Raw genomic sequence first — 14,877 nt, 5'->3', positions numbered from 1 at the left:
TAAACCAGAATGAATTCACCATTCCTATACATGTATATATATGTTTAGCATCTACTTTATACAAGGGGGCAAATAAATTGAAGGGAGAAGTAATCTAAAAAAGCACACCAAGTTGAAGCACGAAAAGAAGAAAAATAAAAGGATGCAGGTAAAATTAGGTCATGCAACAAACCCAAAGATAATAGTAAAAAGGCAACCACAGTCATTATTAATGTGAAATAGATAGATCCGTAAAACAATTGAGTTTAAAACTTGACAAGCATATAGACACCCTCCATCCGCAATAATGTTTATCTGAACTCAATGAGCACTCACAAGAAATGGGTGCTGGCACACTCCACACTCAATGGTCTCTGAACCCGAGCTAGGCACCTGAACCTGCAATAACACCCAAAATAGCTCCACATAATGATGATGAAATGATGTGCGTATATGAGAAAAGACGGGGCAATGGTCACTAGATTCAAACCTGCAGATGGACAGTGCAAATAGGACATGCAACTTCCTTCATCCGCCTTGCAGATCCATCAGACTTGGAACCTACAAACCAGACCACTTAACTGAGACCAAGAAATAAATTTAAGAATCACAACAACAAAAATTAGTCATCTCAACTACATTGTCCACACAACATATTGACTCAAACCTGCCTTTTTTAAGTTATGAAAAAAATTCAAAGTCTATACAGTAATTGTTGAATGTCTACATTATTATCTTTTATCTCTCATTCATTGTAAATATTCTGTATTTACAAGTAATCAGAGGTAGCAATAGATTATTTTGTAATTAGGAAACTGTTTTATCTCTTTCCAATATAGGATTTGCAAATACGTTATTTCCTTTTCACAGGGATTTGTTATCATGACGCCCCTATTTTTTGCTCCCTTTTACTCCATAAGAGGAGCTGTTTTGTATCGTTTTCCAATTATGCAAATTTCTACTTTCCAAGTTGGCACCAAAGCAGGGTACTATCTGCTTTGCTCCCCTATATTTTATCAAGAAATGGCTTCCTAGTTACACAGTGATGCCTCAGCTAAAACAGTCATTCCCCATAGTGGGTGGTTAGTGGCATTGCAGAACCAAGGGGTTGAACCCAAAATGACTTTGGGTGAATCCTCTTCTATCCAAATCACAAGATTTTGTCTCAATGGATCAAATTTCTTCTGTTGGTCTCAATGAGCTTCTCAATATGCAGTTTGGGATGCAGAAAATTCAATGATCATGACCTGGTTGGTCAAGAAGAGATTGGTGCAAAATTACATTTGCTACACAACAGCCAAGGAATTCTGGGATAGTGTAAATAAAATGTACTCTGTTATGGGAAACAAATCTCAAGCGTATAAACTAAACTTGAGAATTGGGGAGATCAAACAAGGGGGAGATAGCATGACCAAATACTTCAATAATCTAAAGAGGATTTGGCAGGATTTGGACGTTTATTACACTCATGAATGGAGAACAGCTGAAGACTCAATATCACAATCAAGTGACTGAAGGGAGGATTTTCAAACTTTTGGATGAACAAGATAATGAAGCTGATGATGTTCAAGCATGGATCATGGGTATAGAAACCCTACCATCGATTTGAGAGTTTTTATCTAAAGCAAGAAGAGAGAAAACAAGGCATTTACTAGGAAAGAACAAAAAAATAGAACCTATAACTGCAGATAGCACCGCTCCTGTTGCTGCTGATTATTCTATGGAAAATAAAATTATTAGTCATCACCAGAAAAAGGTGATGAATCAATTCGAGTATGTTGTGATTAATACAAGAAGCCCCACCACACACAAGAGACTTGCTTGAATTGCTGGAAACTAAATGGAAAACGAGCTCATTTTAAGGGCAATGCCACGTGAAGCTGATAAAACCCTTCTCAGTAAACAGCTAGCTGAACAATTAAGATTTTGCAGTCCAGTACATCTTGTAAAAGGTTTATCATGTGCTATAGAGTCAGTCCCATGGATCATTGATTCAGGGTAATCTGACCATATGACTAGTACTACATCTTCATTCAAAACATTTTCCTTGTCCTGGACATGAAAAGGTTAGAATTGCAGATGGTAGTGTCTCCCCTATTGCAGGAAAAGCTATTAGAACTATATTACGGGCACATGTTGACCATACATCATAATCTAAACTTGATCCCAGGGCTGAAAAGTGTTTTGTGGTTATGCTCCCAATCATAGGTGGTACAAATGTTTTGATCCTACAAACAAAAAACTATGGCATGGCCTTTTTGGAAGAACAACCATTTTTTTATAAAGATTATTTTCAGGGAAAAACAAGGGCTGACAAAAATGATCTCATTCACCAGTTCATGCCTCAGACAATTAGTGAAACTATATCCATACCTGAAATGATGTTCAAATGATGAAAAAAAAGATGACAACATTAGATCTTTCAGAGCTTGGTAAAGAAATGACAACATTGGATGTTTCTAAGTCGGGAGAAATGCAATAAAATAATCACATAAAGAACCAAACCCTAAAGCATATAGCTTTCGACTCTAGAATTATAAACTTGTTTGTCACTAGAAACATTCAGGAAGCTGTAGATGATCCCACCTGGAAGGATGCTGTTATGGAAGAAATGAACGTATTTTATAAAGGCGTTACTTGGGAAATTGTTGAGTTACCAAAAGGTTGAAAGTGGGTATTCACCACAAAATGTAAAAGGGGTCTGCCTGAAGCAGAATTGACTATGGGAAAACTTTTGCTCCAGTATCTAAAATCAATTCTATAATAAACTCTTCCATAAATATGGGATTTGCAAATTCGTTATTTCTTTTTTCATAGGGATTTGCTATGACGACACCCTACTTTTTAGCTCCCTTTTTTTCTAGGAGCTGCTTTGTATCTTTTTTCAATTAAGTGCAAAATATTACCTTTCAAGTTTAATTTCACAATTCACTAACTCAAACTACCAAAATTGAACTCATTACTACCTGAAGTCTTTCGATTTCTCTCCAGCTCCTCCTGCCAAGACAAACCAAAAGTATTACTCTAGTAATTCACAGAATTATAGCCTTGCACTGGCAATAAAAACAACACAAATGTCTTATTGTCCCAATCATTTTTACCTGAAGTTTCCTGGCAAGATCCTCATGACTCTGCACCGCAGGTTTACTCAATGACTCCTTGGCACTAGTCAGCCGCTGAGACACTTCTGCCTAGACAGGAATGGAACTATATTTAACTCAACAACATCACTTCTTCAGTTTTAACTGTTTCAGACACTAACTTAATGGACAAAGAAGAGTAACAAAAAAGAGGTATGGGGTAGGCCCACTGACAGAAGCGAGGTAGGGTTGAAGTTGCTACTTGGATATCACATAGACACTTATACGACACGTATAATCTCTAAAATGTAGGACACGGATCTATATATTATATAATTATGAATTATATAAATTGACAATAAAAATTTATGTGCACAAGTATGTCTCAGTTTTTTCTTTTAGAAGAAAGATGTTTTCATGTGCAAAAGTATGTCTCCTTTTTTAAAATTGTGTTAGAATCGTGCTATAATTGTTAAAAATCCAATAAATATTTTTTGAATCGAACATTTCACCGATACGTGTCCTATAAGTGTCGTACGAGTGTCGGTGTCCGATATGATACGGATACACCATTTAAGAGGAGTGTCTGAGCCTCATAGATAGTATCCCTATGTTCATTGTCCCTAACAAGAAAACAAATATTAGACATACCATGCACCGGTCACAAACTCGCACAGGCTGTGCATTCTCATCGGCAGTTAGAGCAATTCTACCATGTGTACATTTGTCACAGAAAATATCACCACAGTTCCTACAGTGGTGCTGTTAGAAGCACAGAATCATGGCATTAGCAACAGAGCAAACAAAACAGAAAACATTGGTTGAGAAACAAAACAGAAAAATCAACCTTGCGAATAAAAGCCCCAAAATCAGTGCCACATGCTGTACATTTTGTCACAGCTTCATCTGGTACCTACACAAAAAATAAAACCTGGTAAGCAGCTCAAGTTTTGAACAAGAATTAACAAAGATCACAATCCAACAAAAGCGGGTTAACATGTTTTGTCAATTAATTTTCATTAAAATAAAGTAAACTGCTCAAAACTTTGAAGCAGTGAAAAAAATTAACATTTGAAAATAAAGCCCACTAAAATACCAATTGAAGCAACAAAACATGTTCAACCAATCAAAATCCTCTACCAGCAGAACACTGCCTCCTTGGAAAAATGAAAACGGTTTGAAAGAGAACATGTCTTCTAAAACCTTAAAATCCTATTTTCAAGTCAGGAAGGAATGCAATGACACAGAAACCAAAAAGATTGCATCTAATCTTTACCCAATGATCCTTCTCTTCATTGGCAGGTTTAATCAGATTCATCCAATCACCAAAAACTTTCTTTCTGTCTTGAGTCTGTTCATTTGTTTTCAATGGTTCAGCAGGCCTCCTGCTTCCACCCATTTCCTTGAACTGCATTTTGATAAAGAAAATAAGCAAATTAAACTATTTATAGTAAATAAATAATTGCTAAAATGGGTTCAATAAGGAGGCTTCTTCCTAGTTCCATTCAATAGAAATCAGTTTGTTCTCACTGCTACGTTATTAGCACTATCAGGTACTAACTGAAGGATGAAAACTACACAAGGTTTAGGGAGAGAATCAGGCACTTTTGAAACGGCTTGAGCCATCTATATCTTTCTATTCCTGTCCCTCTATCCTTTCACATATAAAACCTACTTTTACCGTCATTTTTTCAGACATTACTACAGTAGAGCAGACATAACTCAGCTTGTTCTCTGAGTTCATTTATTTCTGGACATATCACATGGTAACTCAAACTGGGAAAGCAACTTTATATTAAAACAAAATTCTATCTCCAGGTAACCTTTTAAAAAAAAAGAGTCAGAGTCTTTCCACAATTTTTCAAAAGAAAACATGATCTAGCCTAATTTATCATAAAAAACATGAATAACTGTCATAAGAGAAAGTTGAAAATTTTGAATACCTGTATTGTTGCAGCAGTCACTGTATCCAGGAGTGTGTTAGTGGTGTAACTATTAGATTGCAATCTGATTCTTATTGGCTCAATATCCACAGGGCTCTTCGACCAAAATGCAAAGGTGGATGAATCGACTCTCTGCATGATGCAATCATCAAAATATTATATTGAAATTGACTAGCATAACTAATTTCATGGATGTATTGAAGTTTTCTTAAGAAATAAAGAAACTCACATCACATCTTGTTATGTTCTCTAGAGGATAAATCCTCAATGTCCGGCTGGTATTTGGATCCAGCATACGAATTCCATCCAAGCCAATCTGAGCAGACAAAGGTTGATACAGTTCAGGTCGCATCAATAAACTAATGTGACTAACAGTTTTTTAGGAAAGCATAAAATCAGGAATTTTCTAAGTTAAAGTCTTCTAATAAATTTGCAGTTATAGTTAGTAAAAACTGAGCAGTAGTACAGACATATAGGCAACCCAAAGATTTGTTGGTTAGTTCAACAGTGCAAAAAACGAACAGAGAATCTAAACTGAGAGAAAGAGAGAGGGTATCACATTAAAATGAAAAGGAAGTAATCCTTTAGTCAGAGTATATATCAGCAAACCCATTTCGACAGAAATTACTACTATATTGGGTCAAGGTCATAAACTAGATGAAGCACCCCTAGTCAAAGTTATCAAACCCCCAAGTTACCTCTTAAACTCTTACGAATGTATGATTTTTAGGTCATAAAACCTGTTTTGAATAAATTCAGATGTCTTTAAACTCTTGAGTCACAAAAACAGGTCAACGAATTTGAAATTAATGTAATTTTGGGCTCTGCATTGACCCTGAAGTGATAGTATTTTATTATCACACAAACTATTTGAAGAATTTAGCTCCTTTTTGAAATGTTTTCACTTTAAGAACTTAAGTTTTTATGAATTTATATATAATCTGATCATTTATGTAAAGTTTAATTTTATTTAGCATTAATGCGAGTTGAGTTTAGGAAAGATTCCACCAATAAACCGTATCCCCACAGCTAAGAACCGTGGACACGTCAAAATAAATGTCATTACAAGACTTTGCAATTATTATTTCAAATCCCATACAAGAAAAGAAAAAACTCTATAACAATTAGATAAATGATACCACTTTATTAACGAGAAAAAATATAATAGGTAACGAAGAATAATTTTTTTTTTTAAGCGTGGCTGTTTCTTTTGATAGCTTAAGGTAACTTTCAAATAATGAAGCTATCTTTAAAAAAAAATGCAAAAAATGCTAACTCAAAACCCATGTCCTGTGCCCCAACTCCCAAGCCTGACTAATTTTTACAATAACAGACTAAAGGAAACAATTTAGTTAGCTTGTTTGACTTAAGCCAATTACACTTTTTCAATGCACATTAAACATGAACACGTTGGATTTAATCCAACGAACATGTGATATTGAAGCAAAAACCAGCAGAATAAGACACAACCATAACATATAGCTCGAGCTGCAATTCTCCTCATACCTGACAGAGAACATCCATGGTGCTCTGACCCCCACTTTCTGCCAACAGCTTGACCCGAAACTTTTGCACGCCACCACCTTTCACGTCTTCATGGGTGTCAACCTTGGGCACCGCTTTCACAATCTTAACCCCAGCAGAAGATTCCTTCTGCGAGGGGAAACTGATGGACCTCCCATAATCATCAAATGCCGCCCAATTCGATGACTTCGGCGCCGTGCCACGCGCCCCATAGGGTTCCACTTTGCCTCCCTGATAAGCATACACCCCATCTCCGTAACCATCATCACTGCCGCCGCTACCTTCGTACCTCAAATTACCGCCACTAGCTTCGTACCTCGAATTACCACCGCTCTTTCCATAATAATCGGATCCCAAATCAGAAGAACGACTCCTATTGAAGCTTCCTCCGTACCTGTCGTCTAAATAGCCGCCGCCCTGATCGGGCCTGACGGGAGGCTCGTAGGCGGGTGGTTCGTAGGTCGGAATTGGCGGAACGGAGGAGCCTCCGGTGTAGCTGAAGGAAGCAGAATTGTATAGGGAGGGAGCGGAATTGGGGTTGGGAGGGGCGTAATTGGAAGGCGTTTGATGGTGATCATAGGGTGGGAAATAGGGTTGTTGTTGTGGTTGTTGGTAGGAAGGGTTTGATTCGAAGGGCGAATTGAAATTAGGGGTGGAGGAAGAGGGAGCGAAGGAAGGAGGAGCAGTGGGTGGAATAGGATCGGGATTTTGAGGGTAGGAAGGATGATAGTTAGTGTAATCGGAAGGAGCGTAATTGGGGGTGAAGGGAGGAGCAGAGGCGTAGAGGTTGTTGGGGTGGGGATCGGAAGGGTTGGGGTTGGGGTTGGGGTTTTGGTGATGAGAAAATTGATAATAGGGAGCGGAGGTGTAATCTCCTTGCTGCATCGCTGACTGCAGCTGGTTGAATTGGGATTAGGGTTCTTGAGAAGTGTGTCGTGGAAGAGGGCGATGAATGATTGATGACGATGAAGAGTCTGTGAGAAGGGTTTGTGAAGAGGAGAATATGTGAAAGTGATTTGAAGTAACTTGGGTGCTGCGCAATCTCCTTCACTGGGGCTGATGGAATCTACACGGAAACACAAAAAGAGGAATACACTAAATAAATACTCTGAACTAATTATTGGGCCGACCCCAAACCCGGTGCCTTCCATGCTGCTCACTTCAAAATTATTTTTATTAATTCATTTTGCTATTTTAAAAAATTATCTTTTTTAAAATTATACTATATCTTTATCTATCGTTTCGTTCCTATCATTACTAGGGAGTAACGGTTTGTTATTCCATTCATTAAAAATATTATTTTCAGATTTAACGGATATAAAAAATTTGTTTTATTTTTATCTTTATTAAAAAAGGTATATTTTTATATCTGTTTTTTTATTATTTAAATATTAATTATTCTCCAACGATCAAGAGAATGATTCGAAAATTGGTTTGAGTACTCCTCGATCAGTTAAGTCTTTGTTAAGATTATAGCTTTAATATTTCTATAATATGTAAATGTGTATATTTAATATTTGTATAATACCAGAAAGAAACGGTTAGTAGATTTTATTTTTTTTAAAACAAAAAGAATTTGATAAAAAAAATAATAGATACAAGTTTATTATTTATTGTTTTTTTTAATTTGTTCTTTTATTTGCGATTTTGTAGAAAAAGGATCCTGATTATTAAGGTAGTATTTTTATTACGTTCAAATAAATATTTAATATTAATTTAAAATATGAGTTTTTGAAACATTTATTTTTCGTCATGGATAAGAATAATATTTTAATGTAATACATTTAATGTGTTAAAATAAATAATTAATATTATTTTGAAAATTTAATATATTTTGATGTTATAGAAAAAAAAATTATTGGTATTAAAGATCATTTTTTTGAGGATTATTTGGAAGTAAAATTTAAAATAAAAGGTAACAAAATATATTTTTAATTTTAATTAGAAAAAATAATAATGTTTTTTTTCTTTTATTTAATAAATAATGTGTAACTTTTTTATTTAAGAAAATTCACTCAAAATAATTTATTCTGCATAATTATTATAGAAAATTTAATTTTGTAAGTATTGGTGTAGAAAATACTACTATTCTCCATTAAATTTTATAACCTGTAAATTTTATTGAATCATGATTTTTATTTTATATAAATTTATTTTATTAAAACAAAGTTTGAAAGAAGGAGAAGTTGCTCAGTCAACTAACAAAAATATACAATAGATTGGTTATAATAATGTCTCACTAATAAAACACTATCTACTCTCCTAAAAAGAAGACAAAATAAAACTTAAATTTTCTTATTTTTTATATATCTTTAAAATATATTAAATTTAATATTTTAAAATATATTATAACAAAGATTCAGTAGAAATCTAAACTGACAAAACATATTAAAGTGGCAATGACATTGTCCCTCGTAAAGAACTTTTATGCAAAATCTTCATGCTGCCATTGCTGAGCTCAAAGGTCTCTGGTTTGGGGTTCATTGGAATTGAAGAGAGGAGAGAGAGTATGAACGTGAGTGAAGTGATGAGATTGACTGATAACATATAAAAAGAACTGGTCCAAGTGAACATTAACTGCTACGAGGTTATTATAACAAACAATGTTTCACAGGCTGTTACAAAATTCTACTCTTACCTTCTCCTTTTCTATATCTTTATCATGAAAAATATACAATGACAACTTATTTCAGTATATAACTCTCTTTCTTTATCTAAAATTTCAATTTTTTATGAAATGATAAAAATATCCTGTATTTATATCATAAATGAAGAGTTATATAATTTCAATTTTTTATGAAATGATAAAAATATCCTGTATTTATATCATAAATGAAGAGTTATATAGTGAAGCAAGTTGTCCATATATCATTGCCCCTTTATCATATCTAAATCAATCTTTTCAAAAAGTGAAAATTCAGTTGGATTAATTTTTTTTATTTAGAAAAGATTTTGTAATCACACAGTAGTAGCATGATATAACGGTTTATAACTGATACTTAATATTTACTTTAAAAAATGGTTTTGGTTCTACATTTATATAATTCATTTGATTTTGACTCTATATTAGTAAATTATATAATTAATTTTTTAATATTTAAATTAACATCAATTTTATTTCCTTCTCAACTGCTACAAATCGCAATGTTATCAGAGAATTTTAGAAAAGAAATCAAATTATTGTTGATTTTAAAATTAAGCGACTCAATTAAAAAATTTAATACAAAATTTTTGTATAGTCATCTTCCGAAAATTAAAAGATATGGAAAATAAAAGAAAGTTATACACCTGCACCTTTTTTTTTAAGTTTGATTGCTTTTTTTTCATATAGATTTGCATCATATTACATACATGATAGATGTTTTTTAAATGTCTTATGTAAATCAATCATTCATACTTAATACAATTGAATTTGAATACTTATATTATTGAGTTTTGGGCTTTTCTAATTCTGTTTCTTGGGCTGAAGCCCAACCTATTGTATTTTGTATTTCATATATATTGTACATAACAAAACGTAATAAGACAAGATAACTATTTTTCCTTTTTCCAAAAACAATTTCATCTCCCCTTATCTTCTTCCTTCATCTCTCTGATTCCAAGCGGTGGCTATCACCTCCTATCTTCCTTTGCACATTATGCAGAAATTCAAGGTGGTTTAAACCTGCTCTGCTCCGCTGCCATTACTGTTCTTCCTTTCCTCTGTTTTCGTTATCCTCGCTGTTTCTGCAACTCATGGTTGAAGAAAAACCTTCACAGCAAAATGATCAACAAAACCCAACCAGTGCGTATTATCTACACCCTGGGGAAAATCCAGGTATGGTCCTTGTAACTCCGCTGTTAGATGGTTCAAATTACCACTTATGGAGTAGGGCGATGAAACGCGCTCTGCTTTTGAAAAATAAATTCAAGTTCGTCAACGGGGATATTCCTGAGCCATCGCACGGTGAGAACCAATACGAAGCAAGGGAGAGATGCAACGTTATGGTTATATCATGGATCACTTGCAGCATCTCAACACAAATTGCACAAAGCATCGTTTACATTGATAATGCGAAGGAACTATGGGAAGATCTCAAAGAAAGGTTCTCAAAAAGGAACCATTTCCGTTTATCTAATCTTTTGCAAGAAATAAATTCTATTAAGCAGGGAGAAAGAAGCATAACAGAGTATTATACTGACTCCAAAATCTTGTGGGAAGAATCGGATTCTTTAAGGCCATTACTGAGCTGCTCTTGTAAAACAAAATATAGCTGCAATATGATGAAAATCATGGTAGGATACAGGGATTCATAGCGCATTATGAGTTTCTTGAAGGGTTTGGGAGAAGCTTACAATGCTGTCAAAACACAGATCTTGCTAACAGAACCTCTGCCAGGTATTAACAATGTTTTCTCTTTGGTTCTGCAACAAGAAAGACACTTGAGTGAAAGTATAGGAATGGATACAAAGATTCTAGCAAACAGTACCGATCAACAACATTAAAAAATCACTAAAACCAATAACTATGGACAAGGCTGACGCAACTACGGCAGAGGAAGGGGAAAAGGATATGGAAAACAATGTTCCTTTTGTCACAAAATGAATCACACCGCAGATGAGTGCTACTCGAAGCACGGATACCCACCATGGATGAAGCATAGAGTCAACTACAATGCAGGCACTACTGAAGAAGATAGAGATCATGAGAACGAGAGAGAAAAACACATATTCAATGACGCTGTCAATGAGAAAAATTTTAAAGCTATCAATCCAGAGCAACTTCAACATCTTTTGGACATGATACAGAATTCAAAAGGAACAGAAAAGGTTGTTAACAACACCATAGAAGACTTCCCAACAACTGACAACAACACAGGTAGAAAAGTTATGAATTGTTGGATTCTTGATACTGGAGCCACAGACCATGTGGCCTGCTCCATTTCTGGTTACACAAATTACTACAAAATAAAACCAGTAATGGTTAAGCTTCCCAACAATCAAAGGGTCACTGCTTTTTTTGCTGGAATTGTTTTCCTAACCAAAGATATTATACTGCATAACGTTTTGTACATACCTGAATTCATGCTAAATATTATATTTGTGCAAAGACTAACAAAATCCTTGAAGTGTCAATTTGTTTTCACACATGATGTTTGTCAGATACAGGAAAAGCTTACCTTGAAGACGATTGGTCAAGCTGAAATCAAGGATGGGCTTTATCACATGTATGCAGATAGGAAGGATAGTCTTGTTAACTCTGTACATAATGAAGTTGTTTTTAAAACTGCTGAAAAACTTGACATTTAGCATTGTAGGATGGGCCATGCTTCGAATAAGGTCTTAGAACACTTAGCCAAAACACACAATGATATACATTTCAATCATGATAATATCTGTTCTCCCTGTCATCTTGCAAAGCAACACAAATTACCTTTTCAGCTTAGTAAAAGTTTTAGTAAATTTGTTTTTTATCTTATTCACATTGACATATGGGGTCCTCTTGGTGTTCCTTCTATTCAGGGTCACAGGTACTTCTTAACCATTGTGGATGATTTTAGTAGACATATTTGGGTTCATCTTATGAAAAATAAGAGTGAAACTTGAAATCTTTTACAGCATTTTGTTATTCACATTAAGAACCAATTTGATAAGAGTATTAAAACCATTAGAACGGATAATGGCAAAGAATTCTGCTGGAATGATTTTTATGATAAAAATGGTATCATACATCAAAGTTCTTGCAATGAAACTCCACAACAAAATTCTATTGTGGAAAGAAAACACCAACACATTCTTAACGTCACTCGGTGCATAATGTTTCAATCAAATCTACCTAATGCATACTGGTCTTTTTCTGTTTTACACTCTGTTTATTTGATAAACCGTCTACCATCACCTATAATTCAGAATAGAAGTCCCTATGAACTCTTGTACAAATGCAGGCCTGTTTTAGCTTATATTAAAAATTTTGGTTGCTTGTGTTTTGCCTCCACTTTGGAACAAAATAGGCACAAACTTGATCCTAGAGCACGTAAGTGTATTTTCCTTGGTTACAAACAAGGAGTGAAAGGTTATATTGTCATTGACATACACTCTAGAGAGATTTATGTATCTAGAAATGTTGTTTTCTATGAAACTAGTTTATGTGATCTGAAAAATAGGAATAGTCAACCCAGTCAGCCCATTACTCGAGAAGGAGACGATTTTATGATGTATTTGAATGATGGTCTTAAACAACCCGAAGAGAGCCATTTCGAACGAGAAGAACAGAGACAAAACGAGAACAATGTTATTCATGATGATCTGAGGCGTTCCACACGGATTAGGAGACCACCCACTTATCTGGAAGATTATCATCACCAAATGATGGTTGCACCATGCAATAAGAATCTAAACTCAAAGGTACATTATCCTCTTGATTTTGTCATTTCATACAATAAACTATCTTGTAAATAGCTAAAATACACTTTGTCCCTTTCATCACAAATCGAGCCTCGAAATTTTGAAGAAGCAAAGGGACACCCTAAGTCGTTGAAGGCTATGGAATCTAAAATAAAAGCGCTCGAATTCAACAGAACCTGGGAAATCACAGATCTTCCTCCAAACAAAACTCCCATTGGATGTAAATGGGTATACAAAATAAAGAGAAGAGTTATGGGAAGATTGAGAGGTACAAGGCACGTCTTGTTGCGAAGGGATATACACAATGGGAAGGAATAGACTACATGGAGACCTATTCACCAGTCGCGAGACTCACCACTTTGCGATGCATCCTTGCAGTTGCTTCCATTATGGACTGACACCTTGAATAGCTAGACGTGGATAACGCTTTTCTGCATGGGGATTTACAAGAGGAAGTCTGCATGGACATTCCTCCCGGGATCACCACTAAAAAAGAAAACCAGGTTTGTCGCTTGACTAAATCCTTATATGGTTTGAAGCAAGCAATGGTATGATAAACTTACTACCTTTCTTTACTCAATTAATTTCACTCATTCAAAAGCTGTCAACTCTTTGTTCATTAGAAAAACTGAGAACACTTTTACAGCACTTCTCATATATGTTGATGATATACTAATTATTGGGAATAACATGAAAGAGATACAAGCTGTTAAGAGTTCTTTGAATGCAGTTTTTGCCATCAAAGACCTTGGGCAATTACATTTTTCTTTAGGTTTAGAGATTGCTAAAACAAAGAAAGGGATCCACGTCTGCCAGAGGAAATATGCTCTTGAAATACTAGCTGATGCAGGGATGGCTGGTGCGAAACCAGTTTCTACACCTATGGTCAAGAAAAATGAAAAGTTGTTTGAACAAGTTGTTATGCATGATGTCTCCGCATATCGAAGGATCATTGGCCGCTTGCTTTACTTGGTGAACACAAGACCTGACATCAGTTTTATTGTTAAATGCCTAAGTCAATTTGTTCAAGCACCCACAAAACAACACCATCAAGCTGCACAGGGAATTCTCCGGTATATCAAATCCTCCCCTGCTCAAGGCATTTTTGACCCAAAAGACACAGATATCCAAATCAAAGCGTTCAGTGACTCTGATTGGGCATCTTGCATCTTGACGCGTCGATCAATCACTGGTTTCTGTATTTTCCTTGGAGAATCTCTAATATCATGGAAAACCAAGAAACAGAACACCGTATCAAGGTCTTCCTTTGAGGCAGAATACCGTGCGTTAGCTGCAACTTGTTGTGAAGTTCAATGGGTTACTTTCTTGCTGGAGGATCTGGACATATCAGTGCATCACATTAACATTAATTGTTTTAAAGTACCATGATTTGATTGAAAAGGCAAAGACAAGGTAAGGCACACAATTTCTTTCATTACACACTTCCTGAGACACATACAAATGAATAATTACCTGGTTATGCAAATAACAATGACAAAAGTAAATCAATGCATACTACATTAACAACAACAATATTTGACTACATATTTTAATTGAAATGAATGCCTTACCAAATTGTTTTTCAAAGCATATGCAATTTCATGGTCATGAGTCTAAAGTCCATCCAATTCAAACTTTTAGGAAATTTAATTGTTGTGGGATGCACTTTTGTCTTGTATGAGAACAAATGCTGCAATGTCCATATCTATATACCATGAATATTATAAATTTCAATCATGGTCAATAAAATATGAATTATATTACACATATCAACTAAATTATATAACCATAAACATTTCAAAGTACCTGTAATAAGTACACACATCCAGCAATGTGGATATGTGATTGACTTGATTCGTTCCTAATAGACATAGAAGTTGAACACAAACTATCTACCAAGTACTCATAAACTACAATCCCCCAATTAAACCTATTTAGTTTCCTTAAATCTTCCAAAACGCTAAACA

The 14,877-nt window shown here is 34.8% G+C and overlaps 3 protein-coding genes across 3 annotated transcripts; 2 read left to right on the top strand and 1 right to left on the bottom strand.

The window, feature by feature from the left end:
- LOC137823171 (protein FREE1) lies at window positions 1–7,675 on the bottom strand. The gene is made up of 10 exons (XM_068628322.1): window positions 6,509–7,675; window positions 5,232–5,318; window positions 5,003–5,134; window positions 4,336–4,467; window positions 3,907–3,972; window positions 3,711–3,821; window positions 3,081–3,170; window positions 2,946–2,976; window positions 470–540; window positions 1–378 (listed from the first exon to the last, which is right to left on the bottom strand). Exons 1-10 carry the CDS (start codon window positions 7,409–7,411, stop codon window positions 301–303), a joined length of 1,701 nt encoding a protein of 566 aa, XP_068484423.1. The 5' UTR covers window positions 7,412–7,675; the 3' UTR covers window positions 1–300.
- Window positions 7,676–10,261: 2,586 nt separating this feature from the next.
- On the top strand, window positions 10,262–10,822 carry LOC137820755 (uncharacterized). The gene has a single exon (XM_068624996.1). It carries the CDS (start codon window positions 10,262–10,264, stop codon window positions 10,820–10,822), a length of 561 nt encoding a protein of 186 aa, XP_068481097.1.
- A 2,778-nt stretch (window positions 10,823–13,600) lies between these two features.
- LOC137820753 (uncharacterized mitochondrial protein AtMg00810-like) lies at window positions 13,601–14,299 on the top strand. Its single transcript, XM_068624993.1, has one exon. It carries the CDS (start codon window positions 13,601–13,603, stop codon window positions 14,297–14,299), a length of 699 nt encoding a protein of 232 aa, XP_068481094.1.
- Window positions 14,300–14,877: the final 578 nt, after the last annotated feature.

Source organism: Phaseolus vulgaris, chromosome 9 (genome assembly GCF_000499845.2).
Source record: "Phaseolus vulgaris cultivar G19833 chromosome 9, P. vulgaris v2.0, whole genome shotgun sequence".
Lineage (NCBI taxonomy): Eukaryota > Viridiplantae > Streptophyta > Magnoliopsida > Fabales > Fabaceae > Phaseolus > Phaseolus vulgaris.
The sequence above is the reverse complement of the archived record's forward strand: the minus strand, read 5'-3'. Positions and strand labels throughout refer to the sequence as shown.